This window comes from Alternaria triticimaculans (assembly GCF_023758025.1).
Source record: "Alternaria triticimaculans strain BMP 0046 chromosome Unknown scaffold_2, whole genome shotgun sequence".
In the NCBI taxonomy this organism is placed as follows: domain Eukaryota; kingdom Fungi; phylum Ascomycota; class Dothideomycetes; order Pleosporales; family Pleosporaceae; genus Alternaria; species Alternaria triticimaculans.
The window spans coordinates 2,827,267-2,853,475 of NW_026055959.1; the positions used below are offsets into that span (position 1 = coordinate 2,827,267).

The 26,209-nt window shown below is 52.6% G+C and overlaps 12 protein-coding genes across 12 annotated transcripts; 7 read left to right on the forward strand and 5 right to left on the reverse strand.

The window, feature by feature from the left end:
• Positions 1-1,993: 1,993 nt before the first annotated feature.
• On the reverse strand, positions 1,994-2,640 carry J4E78_002614 (uncharacterized protein; the record flags this gene model as incomplete). The annotated part of the gene is made up of 2 exons (XM_049363260.1): positions 1,994-2,064; positions 2,118-2,640. 2 exons carry the CDS (start codon positions 2,638-2,640, stop codon positions 1,994-1,996), a joined length of 594 nt encoding a protein of 197 aa, XP_049225852.1.
• A 640-nt stretch (positions 2,641-3,280) lies between these two features.
• J4E78_002615 (uncharacterized protein) lies at positions 3,281-4,290 on the forward strand (the record flags this gene model as incomplete). Its single annotated transcript, XM_049363261.1, has 2 exons — positions 3,281-3,346; positions 3,397-4,290. The coding sequence occupies 2 exons, from the start codon at positions 3,281-3,283 to the stop codon at positions 4,288-4,290; spliced, it is 960 nt and encodes a 319-aa protein (XP_049225853.1).
• Positions 4,291-4,724: 434 nt separating this feature from the next.
• J4E78_002616 (uncharacterized protein) lies at positions 4,725-5,619 on the forward strand (the record flags this gene model as incomplete). Its single annotated transcript, XM_049363262.1, has 2 exons — positions 4,725-5,468; positions 5,515-5,619. 2 exons carry the CDS (start codon positions 4,725-4,727, stop codon positions 5,617-5,619), a joined length of 849 nt encoding a protein of 282 aa, XP_049225854.1.
• Positions 5,620-6,136: 517 nt separating this feature from the next.
• On the forward strand, positions 6,137-7,843 carry J4E78_002617 (uncharacterized protein; the record flags this gene model as incomplete). The annotated part of the gene is made up of 1 exon (XM_049363263.1): positions 6,137-7,843. One exon carries the CDS (start codon positions 6,137-6,139, stop codon positions 7,841-7,843), a length of 1,707 nt encoding a protein of 568 aa, XP_049225855.1.
• Positions 7,844-8,079: 236 nt separating this feature from the next.
• On the reverse strand, positions 8,080-9,111 carry J4E78_002618 (uncharacterized protein; the record flags this gene model as incomplete). The annotated part of the gene is made up of 1 exon (XM_049363264.1): positions 8,080-9,111. The coding sequence occupies one exon, from the start codon at positions 9,109-9,111 to the stop codon at positions 8,080-8,082; it is 1,032 nt and encodes a 343-aa protein (XP_049225856.1).
• Positions 9,112-12,053: 2,942 nt separating this feature from the next.
• On the reverse strand, positions 12,054-13,346 carry J4E78_002619 (uncharacterized protein; the record flags this gene model as incomplete). Its single annotated transcript, XM_049363265.1, has 3 exons — positions 12,054-12,938; positions 12,988-13,169; positions 13,226-13,346. 3 exons carry the CDS (start codon positions 13,344-13,346, stop codon positions 12,054-12,056), a joined length of 1,188 nt encoding a protein of 395 aa, XP_049225857.1.
• A 1,031-nt stretch (positions 13,347-14,377) lies between these two features.
• On the reverse strand, positions 14,378-15,777 carry J4E78_002620 (uncharacterized protein; the record flags this gene model as incomplete). The annotated part of the gene is made up of 4 exons (XM_049363266.1): positions 14,378-14,455; positions 14,519-14,618; positions 14,666-15,436; positions 15,485-15,777. The coding sequence occupies 4 exons, from the start codon at positions 15,775-15,777 to the stop codon at positions 14,378-14,380; spliced, it is 1,242 nt and encodes a 413-aa protein (XP_049225858.1).
• A 398-nt stretch (positions 15,778-16,175) lies between these two features.
• On the forward strand, positions 16,176-16,917 carry J4E78_002621 (uncharacterized protein; the record flags this gene model as incomplete). The annotated part of the gene is made up of 3 exons (XM_049363267.1): positions 16,176-16,711; positions 16,769-16,817; positions 16,870-16,917. The coding sequence occupies 3 exons, from the start codon at positions 16,176-16,178 to the stop codon at positions 16,915-16,917; spliced, it is 633 nt and encodes a 210-aa protein (XP_049225859.1).
• A 2,957-nt stretch (positions 16,918-19,874) lies between these two features.
• J4E78_002622 (uncharacterized protein) lies at positions 19,875-21,682 on the forward strand (the record flags this gene model as incomplete). Its single annotated transcript, XM_049363268.1, has 3 exons — positions 19,875-20,133; positions 20,187-20,416; positions 20,471-21,682. The coding sequence occupies 3 exons, from the start codon at positions 19,875-19,877 to the stop codon at positions 21,680-21,682; spliced, it is 1,701 nt and encodes a 566-aa protein (XP_049225860.1).
• Positions 21,683-21,869: 187 nt separating this feature from the next.
• On the reverse strand, positions 21,870-22,514 carry J4E78_002623 (uncharacterized protein; the record flags this gene model as incomplete). The annotated part of the gene is made up of 1 exon (XM_049363269.1): positions 21,870-22,514. One exon carries the CDS (start codon positions 22,512-22,514, stop codon positions 21,870-21,872), a length of 645 nt encoding a protein of 214 aa, XP_049225861.1.
• Positions 22,515-23,127: 613 nt separating this feature from the next.
• J4E78_002624 (uncharacterized protein) lies at positions 23,128-24,057 on the forward strand (the record flags this gene model as incomplete). The annotated part of the gene is made up of 2 exons (XM_049363270.1): positions 23,128-23,507; positions 23,559-24,057. The coding sequence occupies 2 exons, from the start codon at positions 23,128-23,130 to the stop codon at positions 24,055-24,057; spliced, it is 879 nt and encodes a 292-aa protein (XP_049225862.1).
• An 856-nt stretch (positions 24,058-24,913) lies between these two features.
• On the forward strand, positions 24,914-25,946 carry J4E78_002625 (uncharacterized protein; the record flags this gene model as incomplete). The annotated part of the gene is made up of 2 exons (XM_049363271.1): positions 24,914-25,082; positions 25,144-25,946. The coding sequence occupies 2 exons, from the start codon at positions 24,914-24,916 to the stop codon at positions 25,944-25,946; spliced, it is 972 nt and encodes a 323-aa protein (XP_049225863.1).
• Between the last annotated feature and the right edge of the window lie 263 nt (positions 25,947-26,209).

Sequence of the window (26,209 nt, forward strand, 5' to 3'; positions counted from 1 at the left end):
GCCTCGACCTCGAGTACCTACCTCTGCCTGTCGTACGTGTGGGGCGCTGATGATCTTTACCAATGGATTCTCGTGAACGGCCAGTGGCTTCGCATTCGAAGGAATCTCTACAACTTCCTGGAAGAGGCAAGGCAGCAGCCGCAGTGGCAATCTCATTGGTTCTGGATAGATGCTATCTGCATAGATCAGATCAACTCTGATGAGAAAAACCATCAGGTCAAACAGATGGGGAGAATCTTTGCCGGGGCAGTACAGGTCGTAGCTTGGCTTGGTACAGAATAACAGATCGCCAAATTCTTGGAGAATCCAAACGGACGAAAGAGGGTTGCCAGAAGGTCACCCAAAAGCCAGCTGTATGACTATGGGGAAAAGGCGCAGAGTAATGCCAAAGGATTCCGCTACTTCTGTTATGCCGACTACTGGGATCGCGCCTGGATCACTCAGGAAGTTGCGCTTGCCCGCCACATCACATTCATGGCTGGAAAGGCAAGCCTGGCTGCAAAGTCAATCTCTTTCGAGTATCAGCAAATCTGCCAACTCCGTGTTGCCGCACTAGACCCGCGCACAACACAGGAGCTTCGAGGTAGGAGCCTGATATACCTGATGGATCGATTCAAGTCCAGGAAATCAGGCGTCGTTCGCGATCGCGTTTTCTCGCTGTTGTCATTGTGTGGAGAGGGCTCAGATGTGCTAGTGGATTATGACGTGACAGATTTAGAAGTCGCCGAAAATATCCTGAACCGCTGTAAACGCTCGTTCTGCCTATGTTCCATAGGCATAGTTGCGTTTGTGTTGCGCGTTCAAACTCAGCTCACGACCTCGCGATACGTCCTCAGATCGCAGTTGAACTTTGCGCAAATAACCCTTCCGGTGACCATGGATTTGAATCAGTTCAACAGCGACTCGGCAACCCTACCTGTTCTACATGAGCCTGGTCGGTTTGGCCCAACCATGACGCTCGATGTTCGCTCTCTTTGCCGCTCGCACCATGGACGGATTGAAACGTGCCCTGGTCGCATGCGGACCAATTTCTTAGTTCGCTACGTTGACGGACATGTTTATCCTGAAGGGAAATGGGACATGCATGCACCTGAAGGATGTCGCATCATTCTCTCATCTGACCAGCAATCCTGCACTGCGACATTTTCTTTGAAGTTTCTGTATGAGATCGTCCAGTGCAATCGATCACTGAAGCCGTGCTGTGAGCGAGTCACGAGGGAGGGGACAACGTCAGCTTGGCCGCCGAATATGTGCGCATTGACCTTGTGCGAATGAGAGTCTTGTGATACCTGTGATACCAAACAACTGTGCTTCCGCCTTTGAAAGTGTATATCTGCTTACAAGATCGATGCACTTTAGACTCAGAGTCAATACGCACGTAGTACCAGTGGTCAACCAATATATCATATCTCAATATCTTCACCTCTTCTGATTAGACTTACGCGCAGTATACTCTCCATACTGCTTCATAAGCAATTCATGCAACTCATTCGTCGTCCACCTCTCCCAGCCAACAAGACCTTGCTTCGAACTCCACCAGTCGGCGTCTTTGTCCCAATATCTCCTGTCGCGTAGATGCGCTCGGTCATGGTATGGCTGTGACGGACGGAGACTCGTTCGTGTCTAAGCTGCAATGATGAGAAAGCAGCGAATCTTGGCATATTGCTCGCAGGGCGATATCTATAGCGCAAAGAAGACATGTAGGGGAATAACCTGCGATCATGCGGCGCAGTCATTGACGTTCATTATTCACTGTCCTTGCATGCGGCGTAGCAAGCTTAGCCTGTGCCTCGATCTTTCAGAGACCTCTTGGCTCGTCGGATGAGCATTGACAACAATCTTCAAGGGTGGCAATCGACAAAGTGTCAGGAACACAATATCGCATTGTAAAAGTCTATGTCACTCCAAGCCGACTGAAGATCGTCGCTGTCAAAAACTCCGTAAACGCCATGCTTGCTCATATCGACATTAACCTCCGTCTCCGTATGCCACTCTATTCGTCATCGAGTATCGAGCTGGCTAGCGGGCCAAAGAAGGGTACTTCGTATCGATCGAGAGTCGCAGCTGTCCAGATGTTAGCACCCGGCTGCTTTCCAGCATTCACGTCTCATGCTTACCGTCCAAGTACGCCCTCCAAGTCAACCACCCTATCCCCGCCAAATCTCCGATGAATAGTACCCAGGAAATAAAGCTCGACCAGCTGAATATAATGTGCACCACGAAGACGAAGGCGAACAGCAAGCTGCTTTGCCACGCGTGGAACCGTACATAGTCGCTTTGGTGCTCTAAAACCAGCAGTAACACACCACCCGCTGGTGGCAGTAGAAGATATGCCAGGCACGCCTCATAATCAAGTCGCCAGCCTAAAGACGTTGTGAACATGTCTACATCCTCGCGCGAACGGCCGAAGCCTGTGCTCCGCGAAGGCTGATCCCATGCTATGCGCTCTGTATCGGGTTCGGCGGGCGGCGATTCTGGCGATTGACCTTGGAAATAGTCATGCTGTTCGTATGCGCGTGTGGTGGGCGATGTGATATTACGTGTGCGGTCGATAGATGTCCTCGGCGAGTGGACCGGCGGTGGAGAGAGCGCGCGTGACGATTCGGGAATGTCTTGGTATGGGGCGAAGTTGGCTGCCATTATAGTTTCCTGAGTTGGAAGACGTATGCAGTATATGAGGAGCTTGTCGCTCAATTCCTGGGTCTTGCGAAGTTTGGTGCAAGAGATAGGGCTGACGCAGAGGCAGGTGTAACCGGGGCTGTGACGTTTGGCAGGGATCAGAGCTCGAGACGGGCCGGGGTTCTGCCGCCGGCACGTGAATGATCGCTCTCGGCCATCTCCTCCGTGTCACTCCGCTGCAGGAACAGTCATGCTGTGCGACGTCTCTAGAAAACGACGGCTCACACAGCTGTCGAGTACCTCGTAGTGAACAGCATGCTAATGCAAGTGCGACAAGTCAATGTTGAGTGAGAAACCGCCGTTTTCCCCGTCGCTGGCTCGAGGTCGCACTCTCTTTATGTCACAGGGACATCAGATTCCGCTTTGGGTCGACCTTTATCTCGCTATGTGTCGTCCTACCTCACTCCACATCCTGTACGGTTGGGACCACGTATAAAATTGAGCGTTTAAGCACTTGCTGGCATTCATTCACACCGCTCACACTGCACTTCGGTAAACTTTGCGCTTATTCCGTCGTTCCCCGAAACTTCAACGCCACAGAACACCGCGTTGTCACACTTCAACTCACAAACCCTCTTGCAACCAGAATACATCCATCAACATGTGCATCGCTATACTTACGACCGCCCACCCAGACTACCCATTCATTCTACTCAACAATCGAGACGTACGTTCGTTAGGCTTCACTGTCTCTCTCCCATAACTAACGCAGACCAGGAGTATCTTCACCGTCCAACGGCAGAAGCAACATGGTGGCCATCTCCAAACACGCAAGTCCTGGGAGGCTACGATCTACACCGCCCTGCTCATGGCACCTGGCTTGGTGTAACTCGTCAAGGCCGAATCGCAGTATTGACCAACTACCGTGAAGAGGACCAAACCATCGTTGAAGGAGCGCGAAGCAGAGGATTGATTCCAAACGCTTGGTTGAAGATTGATCCAGAGAAAGGGGAGAGCACAGAAGGTTTCGCGAAACGAATGATTGAAGAAGATGGAGTTCAAGGTGTAGGAGGTTTCTCGCTCTGCTATGGATTCATCCAGGATGTCGTCAAAGAAGAAGGAAAAGGCCTAGCAATCGTCAGCAACCGCACTCCAGATGTTCATGGTGTGGTTCATCTCCTACAGACGCCAAACGAAACTCGAGCTCTCAGCAACGCCGCCTACAGTGACCGCAGCTGGCCCAAAGTAACAAACGGAGAAGCTTGGACGCGCGCTGCGATTGCGGAATCCGTCAACGCGAATGAATCTCGCGACCAGCTTATCAGTCGCCTTCTTGACATCCTGACCACGGACACCATGCCTCGACAGAAAGAGAATGAAGAGTGGGACATGTATCTCAACCAGCTACGCCATAGCATCTTTATACCGGCTATCGGAAGAGATCATCTTGAAGAGCACAAGATGCCTGCGCATGAGATAGGCGACTTGGTCAAGGCGAAGGCGGTGGATGCTACGAGTGGGTGCTATGGTACACAGAAGAACATCGTAGTGCTCTGCGACAAGGAGGGCAAGGTGACGTATTTCGAGAGGACGCTGTATGACGGCGACGCGAAACCGATCGAGAAGGGCAAAGGGGATAGAGTATTTGACTTCACGATTGAGGGATGGTAAGACGACGAACGATCATATGTGTTCGGCGGCAGAGTTTTCACTGCTTTCACTTTATTTCAACTTGAACCATCGATATGTGTTTTCTATATCCTACCCATTGTCAACTTTCCATGGGCCAGCACAATAATCTCTAGTAGCCGCCAGTAAAACTTGATTTCAAAATTTCCATTCCGCTACTGCAAACGCGACAGCCAGACGCGCCTCCCTTGATCTCTCCGTTTGCTGTCCGCTACATCACGCTACGCCCTTGGTCCGTGCAGCTATTCTCTCCGTTACTACGCCTGATCACCCTGTCAACAACACAGCTTGTCTCTTCGGTTGACCTTGAACGCAATCATCTCGCAACAACTACCTAGGTACTTTTGGCCGCTTCCAGCCCGCATCAGCAATCGCTTCTCCCACTCCTACGTTTTCATCCTACTATAACCGCTACCATGTGTATCATGTGGTTCGTAGCGCACAACGACGGCCCCCGCGTGCACGATATCGGTTCCTGGCACTGCGCCCATCTCGACTGCCCTGGAACGCTGGAATATCACCATAAGTGCGTGCTCGTAGAACCCCGCGCCGACTGTGCAGAGTGTCTGAAGGCAGATGGCGATCAGGTGGATCAAGAGGTATGTGCGTATCCTGCTATTCCGCATTGCGAGTTGGCGTACGTGGAAGGAACCGGTTGGGTCAAGGGTGCTGAGGAAGAGAACGTTGCGGCTGGAGGACAAAACCAAGAGGAGGACGATGACGAGGTCGGCTCATACCACAGCTTCCGAAGCCTCTCGGACGTCGACAGTATCACATCACATTGGCGTCTGGATCCACCAAGGCGCGCTCGAAGGAACGCTACAGCCCCGCAAGACAACTCGCCAGCGCCAGCTCCACACGCTTCTCCAGCAGTTGCAGAGCCATACGAAACCCGCTCCGCCCACGACCCGCACGAGATGCAAGAAGTGGGCTCGCCCTATCACGAAAATGGCTCCAACCAAGATCCAAACATCCCAGATGTTGCGGAAGGCCAATTCGCCGACTCACCCAACACGCTCAAGCACCGCCATCTCGTCAACGGCCAGCTGAAAGAGCTGAAAAAGCTTACCAAGCGGATGTCTCGCCATCGACGCCAGAACAGTGGACCCGGGCGCCCACAACAGCATCACCGACGTCAAAACAGCCAGGCGACTGGTAATGTAGCCGCCCCGCTCCCATATACGTTCGCGATGGATGGGGTTCCAGTACCTCAAGGCCTACCAGGAGGTCATGTTCCTGGGTACCTGGCAGTGCCTCAACCCGGCCAGGCGCCGACGTGGGTCTGGGGACCACTTCCGCCTCCTCATCTAAGGGGGATGTATCCGCCAGTAAGTACTGTTATATGTCGATCTAATGATACTTGCTGACATGTATAGTTCTAGGGGTGATGAGATGGCTGAGGAGATTTGATTGTAGAGGGCGTCTGGTAGTAGACGAGATGGATGATTGTGTATCGAGGTCCTGTTCTGTTAATGCCACCTACCTTCCAGAGGTTCACTTTGCCCTTTAACTTTGCAAACTCTTATTTTTGTATTGATGTCGACTCCTGGATAAGTCTTTCTGACGGACGTTCCGATGGAGTTAACATGGACGTGCTTTGTCTTGGCACGCTACAGGTGACAGGGAGTTAGTGACGTCTTGTAGATCTTTCGGCAACTCTAATCAACAAACACCGATCCGCAGTCCGACCTCCGCACCCGTTTTCGCGACAATCTGACCGCACTTACTGTCTCGTGCCATACGTTTCAGCGAGCAGAGCCATAATCTATATTCTTCTGTTCGACCGACTACGCGCCTTCCCGATCCTCTTCGCACACATTCACCCGTCATGGCGTCTCTTCCGCCTCAGCGCCCCGCGTCGCAACATAGACCCGCACCTCCTGCCGAATCATCGTCATCACAGCAGGAGCAAACAGAACGGACGAACAGCTTCTCAGGCCAGTCGGTAGATTCGCAGACGCTGCTACTCAACACGCCTTCTACACAGTCAGCCTCTTCTACGCCCCAGGAACAGACCGAGGTACCTACACAGACCACCGCGCCACAATTAGAAGAAGACGATGAACCGCGAAGATGCTGGATCTGCTTCAACGACGAGACGGAAGACGACGAAACGACATCGGAGTGGAGGTCGCCTTGCGCCTGCTCACTGGTGGCGCACGAGAGGTGTTTGCTAGACTGGATAGCGGATATGGAGGCGCCCAGCTCACGGCGACGGGCTGGTAAAGCAGCAGGGCAGATATTATGTCCTCAGTGCAAGAGCGAGATCAGGATAGAGCGACCGAGGAGCTACGTGGTGGACATGGTTCGGGGCGTTGAGAAGCTTACGGGTAATCTCCTGCTTCCGGGCTTCGCACTCGTCACAGGCACAGCGCTCTACTCGACACTGACGCTATCCGGGACGGCAACGATATACCAGATATTCGGCACGCAAGATGCGCTGCAAATTCTCGGTCCGCTCTACGAGACCCCGAGTCGGTCGGTGAACTCGGTGACATTGCAGTGGCTGGAACATCTGAGGCAGCACTGGAGGTTAGACCTTGGATTGCCGTTGATTCCGACAGTCTTGGTCGCAAGCCGAACGTCATTCGCCGACTCCTTCCTACCCTTCCTTCCGCTCATCTTCTTTGTTAGCTCCGGACAACCAGGCGATGACATGCTACAACTGCAGTGGCCACCGAGCGCCGCTTTCACCTTTGCCGCACTACCATATCTTCGAGGGTTCTACAACGCATACTACGAGCGTGTTTGGTTACCACGAGAGCAGCAATGGCTGAAGGAGATCCAGCCCCGGGCTGGCGAAGACACAACCGCAGATGCCCAGGTACAACATGATCACGTCCATGACCATGACCATGGGGGCGACGAGGATGTGATTGAAGAAGTAGAGATAGAACTCGACTTCGACATCTTCGCAGACTGGAACAACAATGGCGAAGCGGACAATGACGACGATGACGACGACGCGCACGAACATCCCCCCGTACCCGTCGCGCGAGGCCCAGCGGGACCAATCGACGCGCCACCACAAGACGATCAAGACGACGCCGAAATGCCTGAGCTGGCCGATATTGAACCCCAGCAACACGCAGCACCCCCACCCAACATTCCCATGCAGCCCGCTGCGCCCCGACCCCGACGTGTTCGACGCGAACGCGGCGTAACTTTCTCCACCACTTCCCTCGCAGACACCATCCTCGGCGCCCTCATCTTCCCCACCATCGCCGCCGCCATGGGCGAGATCCTCAGACTCAGCTTACCCAGCTCCTGGGTGACACCCCCTACAGGCGCACCGGCAACATCTTGGCTCGGTGGCTGGATCAATACTGGCGGAAAGGCAGGTGGTGTAGGCAAGCCAACTGGCTTCCTGCAGACGCGTTGGGGACGGAGTGTCGTTGGTGGATGTATGTTTGTTGGGCTGAAGGACATGATCATGCTTTATGTTCGGTGGAAGACGGCGCAAAACCATCGGAAGAGGGGGATTGTGGATCATGACAGGAAGAAGCCGAGGGGTGGCGCTAGGGCTTCGGCTTGAAGTTGTATAGGTTTGTGCGCATAACAGTGGGCTTAGGAGTATGGGTACATGATGATGGTATGATAGGCCTAGCATATCGCGGAGTAGGACTATTCGGAGGGTCCTCCATTTGTATAATACACTCAATCACACCAGACTGGTATCCCAGTCAGGCTGAACCCTCAGCTCTCGAATCCTTCTTCAATCGAATGTGAAGCAACTGTTCCAGCCTACCACTCCTTACCCTCTCCCCAACACTATCCAAATCTCTCCGCGGCAATCCTCTTCAGAAACTCCATAGTCCCCGCTTCCTTCTCCCTCCGTTCTGCGAGTCTCTCATTTCTCTCCGCCTCCCTCGCCCGCGCGATCTCCTCCCTCCGTATCTCCCTCTCATTCTTCTGCCTCTCCTGCTCCTTTTTCTTCTTCTTATACACGTCTATCCCGTCGTCGCCCATGAGATCTGACTCCGGCACGTCTACCTCCCCCGCTTCCTTGGCATCGCGGAAGGAGTTTAGGGTGGATGTTGTTTCGCGTTTCTTCTCTAATTGGCGTTCACGAGAGTTGGGGTCTGCGCGGGGGACGAGGTCGTCTAGAGCCTCTTTTTGCGATTTACGATCGGTTTTGCGGGCGTGGCGGATGTCGTCGATGTAGTTTGATTGGCCATTTGCGCGGTCTTCGGAGACGAGTTCGTTGCGGAGGGTTAGGTCGTCCATGTTGGGGATTGTGGGACCGTGGCCGGTGTGTCTGGAGAGGTTCGTAGGTGGTGCTGGGCCAAAGTCGTCGTCGCTCGCATCTGAGGCTTCATCTTCTTCCCGTGCATAGCTCGGCGACGCCCTCCTCCTAGGCACTACGGGGGAAGTCGCGCGATATGTCTGCACAGTCTCCTTCGCCGTCTTCAACATCGAAGGATCATACCAGCTTCTTGCTAGCTCCCCACGATTCCAGCGACTAACGAAGCTCTTCCATCGTCCTTTTATCTCCCGCTCGTCGAGGCTGTCGAGTTGGATGTTTTTCTGGATGTCGAGGTAGGATTGGAATAGCGGCTTGTAGTCTTCGTAGTGGCGCTTTGAAAGCGGCTTTGCTTTGTAGGGTAGGTCTATGGGTCGTGGTGCGGCGGGTGAGCGCGAGCGGTGGCGCTTGTGTCGGTGCGTGTCATCGTCGCGACGGGGGGAGCGCGAGCGGTGCGAGCGGTGGTGTTTCTTGTGGGTGCGCGATTCGTGTGGCTTTGACTCGGGGTGCGACGGTAATCGCGCTTGAGATTCTTCGGGAGTGTAGCTGCGGCGCGGCATGGTGGAGGTTTGGTGGTGGAACGTCAATGTGGAAATGGATGGAGCGGGAAGTAGTTGCAACCCATTCGAGGGTAAAGTCAGAAACCTATCTCTACGAAGTACAACTTCAAAAACCCAGAACAGGGCTACAATGCCTTGGGATTCTACCAAAGTAGAATTTAGATACCATTGTAGGCCCTAAGGCACCTAATCACGTTTTCCCTTGAACAGGGTGGTTCGCATGTCATAGCGGGTCCTTTCCGCTCCTTCGGTTCTACTTGTGGATCTTTATCAACGCGCTAGTTGGGACAAACAGACCACATGTATTGCATCGTACTATCCATACACATGCTCAGACTCTCGTACCCTTTCAAAAATCTCATCAACAGTCATCAGTCGTCAGCCACAGCTCCATAGTTGCAACACGCGTCTAGCCATCCCAATTGACGAGCGTCTCCCATGCCTCCCGTACGGGTTCTTCCGTAGCAATGCCCACGTCTAATCGTTCGGCTACGGTCCACTTAAGTGATGGAGAGGCGGGCGCCACGTCGTCTTCTTCTGAATACGCTTCGTCGACCGGAGAAAACCGCCGTGTTGTCGCCATTCCGTCTTTACTCTTGGGCAAGCAGATTTCATCTCGCAAAGATGGAAATTCGGGTACTAAGCATTCACGATCGACTTCCCAGAGTCCATCGACTTGAGAATCTTTCGGGAGCCCGGCAATCATCACTGTAGAGTCATCAACTTATGTATCGAATCTCAGAGCTTGAACTTGCCTTTTTGTACCGTTGTCATTCTGAAAGGGTCAACAAGCCGTCGCAATCTCTTCTTCACATTGCGCCGCGGGTTTTGGTAGATAGTACGACTCTCTTTCCTGACCGTCTCGATGAGAGACCAATCTCCTATTGTAATGGCGTGTACTAATCTTCTATAAGCCTGTGCAATAGGATGTCCAGATAGGTACGAATTGAACTTTGAGACGCTTTTTTGCAAGGTAGATTCCATGACTTCTTCCCGCATTGAAGTTTGCATCACTACTAGATGCCTGAGGGCTCGGATCAGATTTCGGGGTCCACCGCCAGACCACGTCCGTCCGCTTCTCAGCACGCAATTATACGTGATCACTAGAGGAGTACGGATCCGAATATGTTCTGGCAAGCTCGGACTCAGCCCTAGGATTATTAGCACTTGGAGCAGGAATGCTCAATCCTATCCACATTATACCTCTGTATCTGCGATTACATTCCCTCACATATTCTTGTAGCGTCTTCTCCGTCGGCTGCACTACGCCACGAACTATGACGTTGCATTCATCGACACGTAAGTGGTTACGCTCAATCACAAGATTGATCTTCGTTCGTTCCTCCAAAGTTAGATTCTTCTTACACATCCATTTCGTAATCTTCCCGCGTAGTTGAGTGAGACTATTCTGTAAGCAGCTGCTTCCGACTTCGCCCTCACAATTGAGACTGACCTTGGGCTAAAATCAGGCGTAGTAATGCATTCGAGAACATGATTGAGGGTGTGAGCCGTGTACAAGGCCAGAATCCGGGATTTGCGGTCCTCCCAATCTTTGGCAGGAATTCGACTTGAGTACTTGGCCATGGTTACCAGATATTCTGTGTGTACGATGGATACAACGTAGTGGATGAACTGCTATGTATAGTATTGGAACAAGACAATGTAAATCACCGCGGTTGTCCTGACCGCCAGCTCAGCTCAGAAGTCTTGTCCAATCAGCAGAATGAGGAATTGGGCCACTGTCGAATCACAGCACTTCCAAGATTGGTGGCGCATCTTACCAATCAGCAAAATGTGGAATTGAACACCAAGACATTAGTTCTAGCTGTTTAGGTCTAATACTCCTGCGAAGAGTAAAAATAGCAAGTAGATGGCACGAATAGGGCCAATCAAGCATAATGTGCATTCGGCAGGTTCCTGAGACTATTCGTGCAGACTGCGCCATCAACACACCCGAAGATCACGATGGCCTATCAAGCAGAATACAAATAACAGGTGGGCTTTTCCGACAGTTGCAGGCCTGGGGACGTGACTGCGCACCACTGCAGCCCGAGACGAATGTCTCCACATGGCATCGGCAGCTCAGCCTCACTTGGTCGCTATCACGATATGCGTTTGCATCCCGTAGGCATTACCCTACATAGGTTCTCTGCCCAACTATATTTACTTAGGTAGACATCCGCGATTGAACTCGGGTGGAATCAGCACACATTCAGCAGGTTTTGGACGTCGCCGTATACTGCATCTCTAGCGACGTATCTAACATCTCGCTCTCTATACTACCCCCACAGCACGGCCTTCCTGTTCCAAGACATCAATATATCAAAACATCAAGACATCGAAGACACTGCAACCCCGCAGCAAACCGAACAACATGGTCCCATTTTCCAACGAAGCCATCATCGCAATCGTCACCCTCATGACGACATTCCCTCCATCCATCCTCGTCATCTGGCATCTGGTCAGGCGTAGATATCAGATTGAATCGGACCAGGACCAACACAGTAGGTCTCACGATATTCTGTTATGATATGTACAACCCGTTAATGTCCTGACAGCGAACCAATTTGACCTCGTTGGTTTACCACCCCAGGTCTTTATCGAGCATGTGAACCTACTAGTATCACAACCCGGTCTCGCTTACCTTCCCGATCGATCCTGAGCGTTCAATGTGAGATACACGGAAGCTGGTGAAGCGACTCTCGGGCAACGGTGGATATAGACCGCTGATAATACATTTGAGACTACGTGGGTGTAGCGCAACACCAGGATGAGTGGATCGATACGCCAGGAGACGACATGATGGATGTTTTTAGCCGCAGTCGACTCGATACTTACCTATGCCAGCTACATAAGGAAGTGGGACTGTTCATGTAAGGCGGAGAAAGCATCGTAGTCTCATACCGTAATCTTATACTACCGTTCCATACTGCCGTCTCGCTCTATGCAACACCAGGGATAGCCACTGGACCAACTGGCCCCCTACTAGCCCCGATATTCGCTTGATGCATCGTCCTCGCACCCCAGTGATCCGGGTAATCCACGGCAGTATGAAACATCTGGTAGTTGGCCCACATGATGATATCTCCCTCTTCTACCTGCGGCAACATGATGTATTCCGGCTTCAGAACGCGTTCTTGGATGGGCTTAAGCCACGCTCTTATCTCGGCAACGTCATCGATGATAGTGGGTTCCTCGTCTTCGCTAGACCGAACGAATGCGCGCCGAACGCAAATGCCGTGAACCATGAAAGCGCGCTCGCCTGTTACGGGGTTCACCCATACCATCGGGTAGCGCTTGATATCTTTTTCGTCGTAGGGTGCGAGGTCTTCCGTTGACTTCTCTTTACCTTGACTCACAAGGCCTAGACCGTGAGACTGGCCTTTGCAGTCACCCATCCATTGGTAAGGGTGCGGTGCATACTCTACCCATGAGTGGTCGGCAATCTTCTTCTCTTGCTCTGTCATCATGTCGTATGTCTGTACATTGCTGAAGAAGGCGGTCAGACCGGGTTCGGTCTTCATAGTCAAGCCACTGCCGTCGTCCCAGTGTACAGTCAGTTCTGGAGATGTGGGCCGCTTGATGCAGCGAAGGGTGGTGAACCAGGCCGGATCACGCGCGTATAGTGGTGCATCGATGTGCCAGCGTTGAAAGCGTGTGTGGCCTTGCGCGTACTCATCATCTGGAAGCGGTTTGTCGTGCCATGCGTGTGCGAGTTCCTTTTTGATGGTTGCATCTTTGAGGCCGTAGTGGTCTGGTCCTTGGTAGCCTTTGCCGATTAGACGGACGTTCTCTGCGCCGGGTATACCGACAACATCGCGTCCTCTCTAGGACTAAGTTAGCAAAGCGTACGACCTGGTTGGAGGTGACTCTTACCGATAGTAGCCCACCCTGTTTGTGGAAGGTCTTCACATCGCCATGGGAATGCACATGTGGTGCTTTAGGATCGAAGCGTGTGACAAGCTCCCATTGCTTGATGGGCGCAAGGTTCTTCTGACCCTTAACAACAACAAGCTTGTGTGTCCAGATCGCGTCGGAAAGCGCTTTGACGTCGGAGTCTACAGTACAACGTTAGCTAATCGCGTCGCCATCCTCATGGCGCCGGTGTGCTTACCACTGATGCTGTTTAGATCTAGGTCATCGATCACCGCTCCAAAGTTATGCTTCTCCTTGACAGTCTTCTCCATCTCCTCCACCACGAAGGTGGGCTCAGGGGCCAGGATACCTGGTGCCATGATTCTTGGCCGATGTCGAGGAAAATGATGACCGGCGATCTTCCTTCTAGGCGGTGGTCTCTTGCGGTGAGTTTTGAACAGAAGAAGCGAAAGTTCAAGTGGTGAGAACGCAAAGCCCGATGTCATAAGTGTCTACACCTTCAGCCTTGATCTATAATCCCCACGCCACATATATGCTCAAAGTCGACACCATGTTCGCCCATACACTCTTACTCAACGGCTATCCCCGCATCCCCATCTAAGCACTCGGTCGTTATCAATGACCCTATCTCAGCTGCACTTGATACTGCAGCGATGCATCTACCGAACGTGCGGGGGATGTTTACCTGGGAGGCGCCATCGCTAAGATCCATGGACGTTATCTTATCAGCAGCCAAGTCCCGGCCGAGAGTCAACTCATGGAAGCTGCTGCACTCGGCCGACTTAGTAATCCGTGATCTGTGTAACCGCGGTGGCTGGATAGATAGCCAGGTCAGTCGAAAGCAGTGGGCGCATGTTCGCATCCGACTGCGATGTGGTGAGATAGCAATCGCTGACCAGGCGTAATAAGCGCAGTCACCGAAACGCGAGATACGAGATGCAGTCAGCTGTTTTCGCGATCATTGCATATGGTGTTCGCGTTATGTGAGATAGAGCCTTCGAGCACATTTGCGACGCGTCGAGCTCTTTGCCGTGATCCTTGGTGTTAGAACGCGCTACAGCAGTACCCCGACGATCTTGGTAGGACCTGCAGGAGATGGTTGCAAAATTATAATGGCGCATGCTGTGTAGTGGTAGAATGGCTGCGATGAGGTATCGAAGAACGCAGCTAAAGGAAACCTCATTCCAGGGTTCGATGGGCCCGGGTATGATCACGTGATTATGGCATGACTCGCCACGCGTCATCGATACATGTCGCAAGCACACGCGCACGTCTGACATCCATAACTTTCACGCGTCTTGTGTAACACTATATTGCAGCTACCTCATCATGGAGCTCTACTTCGCGCACTAGCTGCGTCTCAAATCTACAAATCCATGCCATGGTCCACTCACCCCGAAGGATGATCGCTCGCCGCAATGTTGCACTGATGCATCACACGCGGTCCATACGACTTCGGAAACTCGGTCTGTAGGCAAGACAGTGTTAGCCACTATTGCACCACTGGATCTTCACGAAGGAAGATACTTACGATGCTGTGCCATAACGCGCGGTTGTACCACAGGATGACATCCTGCTCTTGATGCGGGTGCGCATATATGTTCTCGGGCTGCAATGCCGGTCGCATGAGTCTGTTTGCAATCAGCTTCCGAGCGAAGAACAGCAAGGCGCTACTTACTTATCAAGGAACGCTCTAACCTCTCCCAGGTCGTCAACGACCGTCTCTTGCCCACCAGGGCTACTCTTGAGATGCAGCTTCAACGCGCCTTGACCATGCACCTGCAGCGACTTCTCACCAGTCTTTGGGTTCGTCCATACCATTGGGTACACACAAACTTTGCTCTTTTCCCATTTCGGCAGCTCGTCCAGTGGCTTTTCAAGCCCTTCGGTTTCGAGGGAATGGCCGAGACGGGTACTGTGCGCTTTGGACATCCAGACGAACGCATGTGGTGCGTACTCGATCTTGCTGTTCAGTACAATGTTCCGTGTCTCCCCGTCAAGTAGCGCCAGCGCACGACTACCAGCAACCATCGCAGTAGCTCCCGGCGCCATCTTCATCTGAGTTCCAACCTCATCCTCCCAACGCACAGTCACATCTGGGCCCTTCGGGGTTCTCACGGCTAGCAGGCAACCTACGCGTGGTGGAGGAATGTCATACAAAGAGCCATCGAAATGCCATTGGTAGAAACGCGAAGCACCAGCTTCGCGTTCTTCCGCCGGAATGTGCGGTGGAAGATGGAACTCTTCGTGGTCAATACCCTGGACTTCGAAGCCTGGCGGAAAGCCGAAGTGGCCTTCTGGGACAGGGCCGCGTCCAAGAATATGGACTTGTGGCTGCACTGGGATTGCTGGACGCTTGGGAATGCCGTAGAAGTCGACACCGTTGTGATGGGTGAGGAAAGGATCGTGGCCGTGAGCAAAACCACCTGTTGTTTCTTCGCGGTCGAAGCTGATACGGATTTAGATCGAGCAAGCACAAAGACGTTTAATGACTTACTTTGCAGTAAGCAGATATTGCTGCTGCGGCTTCAGCATTCCTGGCTGCTCCTTGAACACCAAGAGTTTCCACTTGTGTAACGCATCGGAAACGAACTCAAAGTCTGCATCCGTGAAGTTGTTCAAATCGATGCCGTAGATCTCGGCGCCAAAGTCTACTTGGCTACCTTCTGCGTGCTTGATGGGCACGACGCGTCCGGTGGTCGTATCGGCATGTGGGAGATCGAGAATGGGCTTCTCTGCTTTGAGACGCAGACAGTTGGTCTCTTCGGTTATGACTGCTGTAACGACCATGGTGTTGAGTGGCTGAGTGAACTTGAGGTTAGCAGGCCTTCACAATCTGCATGTAGGGGGGCATGGGAATAGTCTGGAGATTATTGTTTACTATATGACCTATCAAGCCTAGCTCGAGTCCATACGCCTGACCTACCAGTCCGATAATGCTTCTACGGCGACACCCCGAGCTGCGCATCTTGGTGTGGATGCGTTGATACCACCTCGGGCTCCTATCAACCAGCCTCGGGGTCTCGGCCGAGTATCCACCTCCGTCACTTTCGGGTATAGCCGTGGCATCACGAGGCTGGCTAAACCGCGTGCAGATATCATGCATACGGTAATATACACGCTGCGTTCGTCACAGGAGTAAAGACTTTGTTGCTCACGATCAAGACCTCGAATCTCACGTTCCCACAATGATTGCTCGCACCCTCACATCCTCGTACTTCAAGACGACTTCAGGTACAAACGCACATTACCTACAAGCTGGTGATCCTTCAGGTCCGCTTCTGATATGTCTCCATGGACTTGGAGGCTCTACCGAGACATTCTCGCCACTTGTGCCTTCTCTACCCTCCACGTACAACATTGTTCTTGTTGACTTTCCGGGCTTCGGAGATTCGCCACTAGCAGGCGTCAGGAAACCACTTTCCGTCGAAGGGCTCGTTGTCGACTTGGCCGACCTCATCGCATCTTTACGAGGAAGCTCGAATGGCTCGGCCTCGTCCAAGGTTGTCATCTTTGGACATTCCCTCGGCGCTATTGTCGCTTTGCACTATGCTGCGAAACATCCGCACTCTGTAGGAGGTCTCATGCTACTCGGTCCCGGTCGAGCGGCTGGTCACATCCCCGCTGTACGACAGCGCATGCTCGATCTTGCGGCCGCGGTGAGGAAGGAAGGCGTCAAGCATGCAGCGGATCTTGCCGCCAAGTCTAACTTCTACGACGATAGGTACGCACATGATGAGCCCAGAAGAATGTCGAGAACGTGCTAACAGTGAATCCGCAGCCAAAACCGGAAGGTAGATCCAGTAGCTCGAGAAGCCGTAAGGCTCGATGTGAGCTCTGCGGACCCGGAAGCCTATGCGCAAACATGCGAAGCTATCGTAGATAGTAGCCACAAAGACCCGCAATACCAAGCCATCACATGTCCTATAGTCTTCGTGGCAGGAGATAAGGATATGATCAGTCCAGTGCAGCGGTCGCAAGATCTCAGTATATTGGTTGGAGGAAAAAGCTGGGTACATGTTGTGAAAAGTGGTCATCAGCCGATATTGGAGGATCTTTCTGGCGTTGAGAAAGCTTTGCAGCAGCTAATGGAAGCCGTCATCGAATGAATCATGTTGACTCATGCGAATGCACAAATCGACCACGCGAGTGATGTGTAATGTGATTTCCATACTGTATTGAGCGACCTTGCGCCGGATACCAGCAGGTAGAAGGGATAGCTGCGAGAGATTACGCAAGTGAGAAGTCGTAATTCGCTAGATACAGAAGATCATCGAAACTATTGGTACCTACGAAGCCCGAGGCCGAGAACGGAAATGTAGATTGTGGCTGTTCAAACGTGGTGGCGAGGGAATTGCTCTCTTCCGAGTCATATGTAGGAGGTTGATCGGTAGTAGATCCTGATGTCGCTGTAGGACGTGGCGAAGGGTAGCTGTTGCCATTGTTGGTCCGGTAGAAGTTTCTAACTAGGGCCGAGACGTCAAATTTGGAAGCGGGTGTACCGTCACGATTACGCTTTCTTTTTCTTTGAGACAAAGCCTCGTGTGACGCCTGGGTAAGCAAAGCTTGCAGAAGTCTGACGCCTCTGACCGCAATCATACTCTCCAGGCGCCGCTGCAGGATCTCTACGACGTCTTCAACAAGTGCACGATGCTCAGAACTCTCATTCTCGTTGAGCTCGCGATGTAGTACGTCTAGTAACAGGGTGATGGATGCAGCGACGGCAAATGCTTGGTGAATCCACAAGGTGGGGCCATCTTCCCCAATCAAGGCCTTGTACTCCTTGACGATCGTTTTGGAGGCTGCGAGACATGTTCTGCGGGTCAACGCAAAAGCAGGATTGACAAAACTGTCCAGTAGAAAAGAACGATGAATCATGATGATCTTGTGACTCGATGTAATAGCTAGAGCGCGCCGCGCCCACGGTACCCACGTGGGCCAGCTCGGATCCAACGGTGTGTTTGCCATAAAAAGTGGCCTTCCACGGGTGGCTAGTTCTCGAAGTCGTGCATCCCAATGCAAGACCGTTTCGTAACGTGTGTAAGGTGTATTGCATGATACGAGGCCGTCTTGAAGCTGGGGCATGATTAACGCGATGTTGCGCAAGAACAAAGAATAGCTTGTAGTAGTAGGAACGTCCACGTCAACGGCGGCCAAATTATTGTCGTGGCTGTTCAGGGGTGGAGTTGATGTCGAGTATCTTGGAATAACCAGGTAGCTCTCCGAGAACGGTATGCTGAACCAGTCCTGGCTGCACAGTTGACACCAAACTCTACGACCAGTCTCATTTGCTACGACACCTCCACTCGCGTCTGGCCCTAGGCGATGGATGCCCAAAGATTGAGCAATGCGTACAGCAGTTGCGAGATGGATGCTTTGCTTTGTACTGAACCCTAGGAGGTGTGCTGAAACGGTTGCCGTGGCTATAGCTTGGCAAGAAAGGATGCTCAAGTTGCTCGTATAGTCCGCCCGATTAAGGCAAGTGAAAATAGCTTGATACCATCGTCGCGAGAGCTTCTGTCGCTCGGCCTTGTCAAATCCCCACGATTGCGCTCGCAAATCGGGTGCGCACGCAAGACTAGCAGCCAGTATAGCGAATAATAGAGCTACCCATTGGAGATCCGTAGATGGTCGTTCGATAAGCCCATTATCTCTATCGTAGAAATCTTGGAGTTGCGCCTGGAAAGTAGGAACGAAGTAGCTGCCGTGGTACCACAACAGGCTTTCGTGGTGGTACTCTACCAATTGTCGAACTTGGTGAGGACTTGGAAGAAGCAGTTGAAGCACCGAAAGTTGCGATAAGTCATCGAATATACCTGAACCAACTTCAATCGGAACATCATCCGCGGGCTCGAGCGACGCGACTGTGTGACAGTGAGGCTCTTTCCTTCTGCCCCAAGCGAGGAATTCCAGTACCGTCGCCGTATCTCGAGAAACAGTAGCATCGTCGGGCTCATCTGCGGACTCATCGGGAAGCCTATCGTTTGGTGTTTCCGGCTGCAGAGTTCCGGGCGGAGTTCTAACGTTCGTGGGGCTTCGCTGACAGGTCTCGCTTTCTAGCTGTGCGACCCGTTGTCGCAAATAGTCGAGCTCACATGATCTTTGGTCGGAAGGGCCTGTTGGAGAGCTTGCATCGCTACGCAATGCGTCGATACCGCACGTATCCTTTTGACCCCGTCTGATGCAGTTGTCGCAGGGTACCGTCTTACTGCACTTGACTTTCCGTTTCGCACAAGCTGTGCACGTCAACCTGCTTCGCGAATGAGACGCCATGCCGAGGCGAGATCAGGCGGACAATTCGGCGCCATAGTCAAGAAGGATGAGGTCTCCAGTGATAAACACGGAGGTTGCGAGATGGTCGCCTGGAGATAGCCCTGGAGCGAACTGATAAGCGCCGGCACTAGCGCGCGGCCGAGCTTCCGCTCCCATTCTCCTATCCGGGTGGCGTGGGCTTGCCCAGGTGCATATCATCCCAACGCGTCTCATCACAGCATAGTAGCTTGCCATCGAATGCAGCAACACGATAGCGATATGGGCAAGGAAAGTATACTTATCTTTGATAGCGACGCGACATGGTCCAATCACGTCAACTTGAATGATAAGATCAGCCCAGACTACCCCATCTTTCCTCAGCGCGGTGCGACGTAAGCATAGCTGTCTATCTTCGACAGTTGCCGCGAAATGTAGCGTAGACACCCTGACTCTCATAAGGAGAGGATGTCGTCCAGCTTTTGTGTCAGATCGGCCCCGGACGCCACTCCGCTGTACTTCGTCGATCACACATCGATCCGTCATCGCCCTAAACAAGTCGCTAGAGATTTCCATCACTGAACAGAGGAGGATATTTTTTAATCACATGGGCGGATACCAAAACACGCCTCTCCATAATGCACATTTCCGGCGACGTACGCAGTCGCAGCCATGCGGCAAAAGAGAAGATGAAGCTTCGCATGACGCAGCCATCGAGCTGGCAACTTCCTAAGCAAAACAGCAGCATCGCACCGCCCGATGTATGGACCAATGCCGATATGGAGCCAGTTCCACCGGAAAAGCGCACTTGGGGTAAGAGCGCATTCGTAACGTACTGGTTCAGTGACCTTGTTACCATATCGACTTGGAGTTCAGGATCTGCCATCTTTACACTTGGTAAGTGCTCGATCATCACAGTTATTTGGGGGTCATGATATTGATTGGAGTAGGTCTGACGGCAACCGATGCTGTGCTCATAACGCTCGTGGCGGGTATATGCAACGCTATACCCACAGTATTGAACGGCGCCATCGGCTCGAATTTACACATTCCATTCCCCATTGCCTCTCGCGCCAGCTTTGGTTACTGGTTCAGCTACTTTGCCATCGTGAGCAGAGGCGTCTTGGCCATGTTTTGGTTCGGAGTTCAAACAGCCAATGGAGGTACATGTGTGACTGCGGTACGTTATACTGAGCATGGCCTGATGATTGCGTCTTCTGACATATCTTCCTAGATTCTTAACGCTATCTGGCCAAGCTTCCGCGATATACCCAACCACTTGCCTGCTTCAGTTGGTCTCACCACGGCTGGGATGATCTCATACTTCTTGTACTGGCTCATTCAGTTTCCCTTCCTACTCATTCCAACGCACAGGCTACAGTACATGTTTTGGGTGAAGACAGTCTTGTTGCCACCGGTAGCTATCGGAATGACAGTCTGGGTTGCAGTGAAAGCAGGCGGTAATGGCACTTTCTTTACACGCCCGGCCTCGGTGCATGGCGCTGAAAGGGCCTGGCTCTGGTTATCGAGCATGACAAGCATTACTGGTGGATACAGCACCCTCGCTGTCAACATTCCCGACTTCTCCCGCTTCAGCAAAGACCCTACAGCGCAATACTGGCAGATGCCGGTAATCCCTTTCTTCAAGACTATGGTCGCTCTTATGGGGATCGTCTCTGCATCCGCAGCCCAAGAGATCTGGGGCACAGCCTATTGGACGCCACTACAGATCATAGATACTTGGGATACGCCTGGTGGCCGTGCAGCCGCCTTCTTCTGCGCTTCCATCTGGTTGCTTGGGCAGCTCAGCGTCAACATCAGTGCGAACGCCGTCTCTTTCGCCAATGACGTCACGACACTAGCGCCAAAGTACGTCAATGTGCGTCGCGGGTCGATTCTTGTCGCATTCATCGGCGGCTGGGCGCTATGTCCTTGGATTATCGTAGCTTCCGGCAAGGCGTTCCTCAACTTCATGAGCGCATATGCCATCTTCATGGCGCCCATGGCCGGCATTCTCTTCACAGACTACTGGCTGGTAAAGCACAGGAAGTACGACGTTCCCGCTTTATACGACCCAAGAGGTATCTACCGATATGGTCGCTACGGTACAAACTGGCGTGCTGTTGTCGCAACGTTCGTTACCATCATTCCTCTGCTGCCAGGTCTAGCCAACAAGGTCAACCCAGATTTGAAGCTTTCGGCTGGTCTCCAAAACCTCTTCACGTTCAACTGGCTGTACGGGTTCTTCCTGTCCATCTTCTTGTACTACTTCTGTAATCTGTTCTTTCCTGCTCGGCAAACTCTGATTCCACGTGTTGTCAGTGGATTTGAGTATCTGGATGGGATTGAAGTTGACACGGAGGCAGGAAGCGTGTCGCAAGATGGGAAGAATGGGGAGTGTAAAGATATGCCCGAGGCGAATGTGTCTCCTCGGCCTTCGAGCTAAGCTCAAGGCTACGGCAATTAGAGTACCTACATGATATTATGTCCGGTAGCATAGAAGGGGTTGCACAAAATGACTTCGATTCTGTAATCATTACTTTCAGGCATGGAACAAGGTTCCATCTAACGACACCCCAGTAGTGAAAGGATCCCAATGTGAAGTGGAGAACGGGAATAGCAGCGACATCGGATCAGAATCCAAAGTCCTCCAGTTTCTTCCCATCCTCAAGTCCCAAGGTCCAGAGATCCACGTCAAGAACTTCACCCGACCACCGAATACCACGTACTGTCCTGACTCCATGATTCGTGAACCCCAGTCTGAGGAAGAGCCTCTTCGCCTCTTCGTTTGTGTCGTCGGTCAAACCCGCAATCTCTTTCGCACCTTTCTCCTCGCGAAAGTACTTGATCAACCCCTGTGTAGCTTCCGTCGCGTATCCCCTCCCATGATACCGCTCCAACATGTTGAAGCCGACGTCCGGCATGGTGGGTGCTTGCTCGCCTGCAACACGTCCCAGTTGCATGCTCACGATCCCAATGTGTTCTAATTTTCTCTGTGAGAATGGAACTCCGGTCTCATCGTCTGCTTCGTGTGACTCTGGTTTCAAGCTGATGATGTACCGCCCATAGCCCGTCGCACGAAGCTTCTCATCTCCAGAAGCGGCGATCTTCCGCGCTGCTTCGCGATCTGGTACGTCTTTAATTACGCTAGGGTACCGACGGACAGACGGAGCGCCATGGTAAAGTGCAAGAGTGAAATCGCAGTGTTTGTCAGAGGACGGATCGAGGTAGGAGAGGTAGAGGCGGGGAGTTGAGATGTGGAAGTCGTATGGTGACATCTCGAGGCTAAGCAATGGTAGATTGATACTTGGTGCTGTGCTTAAGCTTATACGCTTCCGAGCCTTATTATAAGCATATCTTCGACGCGTCGACGGAATGCTAACACCGGCCTGGACTCGGATGAGTCACCTAGGCTGACTGTCCAGGCAACCAGAATGCTCAGCGCTAGGTAGTATGGGGAAGCTCACACGCGGTGTTACTGGCATCCTATGCTCCCTTTTCCAGATGAAGCGTTCTTCTACATGAACTCTCGGGTGACTCTACTCCGGGCTCACTTTCATTCGATGTTGTGTCCGGGGACTTTATTCCGATTATGCGCGCTCCAGGTCTACCGATATTGCGACAGAGATGGAAATATCTGAGGAGTGAAGTTCTTATCGCAGATAAGAATCGGGATTCCGATGCCAGCGCGATAGCCGTTTGTCGTGTTACAGATGAGACCCAAAGACACATGAGAGTGAAGCTACGAAGGGGTTGCAAAGCCACTAGGCTTGGAGCGGCAAGGCGTAAGATGATAGTGGGGAACCCCCGCCTTCCGATGATCTCTTCTTTTGATGCCGCGACACCTGGCTTCTTCAAGTCACCCAACGTCGTATACCTGAAAACGACATCATGGCGCCACTTTCAGGATCCGCCAAGAAGAAGAAGCAGAAGGAGAAGGAGAGAGAGCTCCAAAGGCTCAAGGTCATTGAAGAGCGCCAAGCAGGATCGGACACCAGCCCGGACGATGAGATCCCCGCTACCCAAGCCTACGGACCCTGGGACGAGCCAAAGGAGAAGTGGGATGCTCGCCTGATGGCTCAGCCCCCGAGCGACGCTTCGTGGGATGCCTTTGAGAAACGTGCAAAGGCAAGGAAGGGAAAGGCCATCGAGTACCAGCCTGCTGCTATCCCAGATGAGCAGACTATGCACGTAGATGCATCGACCAAGTTTGATAGCACTGCGAAGCCCGTTCAAAAGATCGTTTTCGCTTCTGGAATCAACGTGGACGAGTATGTCCAACTTTGTCTAGATTCGTGTTAACTCCTGCTGATAATATTCAGCACCATTGTTGACGTCATCGCCAATGCAGATGCTACTTTCCGAAGCGCAGTCCGTGTCTTCGTCGCCGGAGATGCTGAGAGGAAGGAGGCCATTGAGCTCACCAGCGCGGGCGTAGAGAAGTTGACCAAAGCTTTGCCTCAGCTAGAGATCATCGCTCTTCACGGCACATCGAAGCTCACGCGTACCGCATTCCCTACTATCCTCAAGAACTGCGCAAACATCGAATCCGTTACCCTGACTGTCGTCCAAGGCCAAAAATCCAAGCGCATTCGTCTCAACAGCACACTCGACTGGTTGACAGATAAGACTTTCGTCCCGAAGTTGCGGTACCTCGAGTTCCGTGGCGTCTACCATGAAGCATTCCGTCGCGAGTTCCTTGAGTTCCTCACGAAGTGCAGGCCTGCGCTGGAGATTGTTTTCGAATATGATAGGCCAGCTGTACTTATCCGAGACATGGAGACTATCCCTCTGGACCGCGTCCCTGCTGCCGGTAAATGAGCTACCATCATTTAAGCGAGATCTGTGCGGCTCTGAGCAAAACAGTCACAGCAGACCCAATGGGAAGACCTGGGGACAAGCCCGAACATATCGGTTCGCAAAAGATGCGGTGCTCGCTACAGCTTATGAAGCAATCGAAAAGCCACGTGCAGGCGATCGGGGGTGATCACTCATCTCTCGATGACGAAGCAATAAATACAATGAATGAAAAGCGACTAGTCTCAGCTGAAACAATTCAACGCTACAAGACCTGCGGATCCGATGCGCGATACCACGTATGATGTTAACTTCGCCACGAAGCGTGCGCAATACCTTTGTCATCCCGCTCGGGAAGCGGAAGTGACGAGAAGGCCACTGTTCTCAATGGCAGTAGCCAGAGCGTTTTGTAAGCCGACGCCTCACATGTCCCAATGAATGATACATGAAGTCATCCCGAAGTCCACATGCGTGCACCCAAAATTTCATCAACGGCTTGGTACGCCTGGTCTATTCCCACTAATCTCTACAACTAACACATGGCAACCTTCTTAGACCTCCGATCTATCAAGCTCCGACCGCGAGAGCGAGTGCGACGGGGAAGTGGACCCGGCCGCTGTCTTGATGGCACTTGTGCATCAGCCCAGACGCTAATGGGAGCTAACGCGGACTTTATGCACGCTGCTGACACTCTCAAAACAGCATCGCGCCAGAGAGAGCCTCACTACTTCCTTAACACCTTCAAACGTGATGGGGCTATGCTGCTTCTCGAAGCGGGGCTTGAATAGATAGGTCCGATTCGCGAGCTGTCATCGATCTGCATATATGCTGGCACCCGCTCGGAGGATGACATTCCCATACACGATTTTCCCCTGCCGACATGTCAGCAACTCCGATGCCATCTGGGTTTGACTATGCAGATGCTCCCATTGAGTTAGCCTGGTCGTCTCAGCGACCCGAGCTCCGTGATGAAACAGAGGATTGGATGGGTGTGACCAATCCAGTGGAGAGGCGAAAATTACAGAACCGCTTGAACCAGAGGGCACGGAGTAAGTTGTCCTGCAGATCGAGCGCCAAAAAGGAAGAAAGTATGTTCTAACATGCTACTAGGGAGCCGTGCACAAAAGAAAAATGCCCAAGCCAGACAGCCCCGCCGTGTTATCATACCAGAAGAGGCCAACGAGAGCGACACGTCGGGTCGTGAAGGCAGTTGCAGCACATCCGACCTATCCCTAGACGATCTTAGCAACCCAGATGTCGCCATAGCGCAGAGGTCATGCATGGCTGCCCACCCCAAGGTGCAGGAACTCATGCGCCGCTTTTCCGAACATGCCTACGCCAGCTACATGCAAGGCACACCCGCCCTGTCCCACTTACCGCTCCTACTCAAATACAACGTCGCCAGCGGTCTCGCAAGAAACGCCGATATCCTGGGAGTCACTGCGCAGTACTACGATTGGTATGGCATCTCGCCACTCAACAAACAAGGCCCGCTCCTAGGTTCCGACGCAGGGGCAGAATGGCCAGCATGTCTCCAACCCACCGAACTACAAAGCTCAATAGAGCATCATCCTTGGCTGGATCTCTTCCCGTGGCCAAAAGTGCGAGACAACATGCTGCAAGCTTTCCAACGCACGGAGCCTATCGACTACGAAGATGCGCTATGCCATGATATCTGCGAGTACAATCATCTAGAACGTAATCCGATATTGATCGTCTGGGGACCTCCCGAGGACTATCGCAGTTGGGAGATCGATCCGATATTTCTGGAGAAGTGGGGCTGGCTGCTAAGTGGATGTCCGGAGGTGTACGAAACGACGAATTACTGGCGTGCGACACGAGGCGAGAAGCTATTTACGCCACAGCAGTGGCATAATGCCATACGGAGCAGTTTGCCGGAAGACTTGCACTAGCGGAGATAGAGGTGTGTCAGCAAAGAACGCTGGCAGACCTCGACCCTGCATGCATGGCGAGGATCATGTAAATTCTGACTGCGCCTTGTCAAGTGGACGGTATTCTTCCATCCATTGCTACTGACGACTGCCATGGACCCTTGCGCACTACTATCGAAGCCGAAGACAGCTCCTGTCTGGTATTCGGTCTCGTCGCAGGCCGCCACCGTCGATTCTCCCCCATCGCACTCGGTGGCATCAACATTGGCAGCTCGCACACGTCT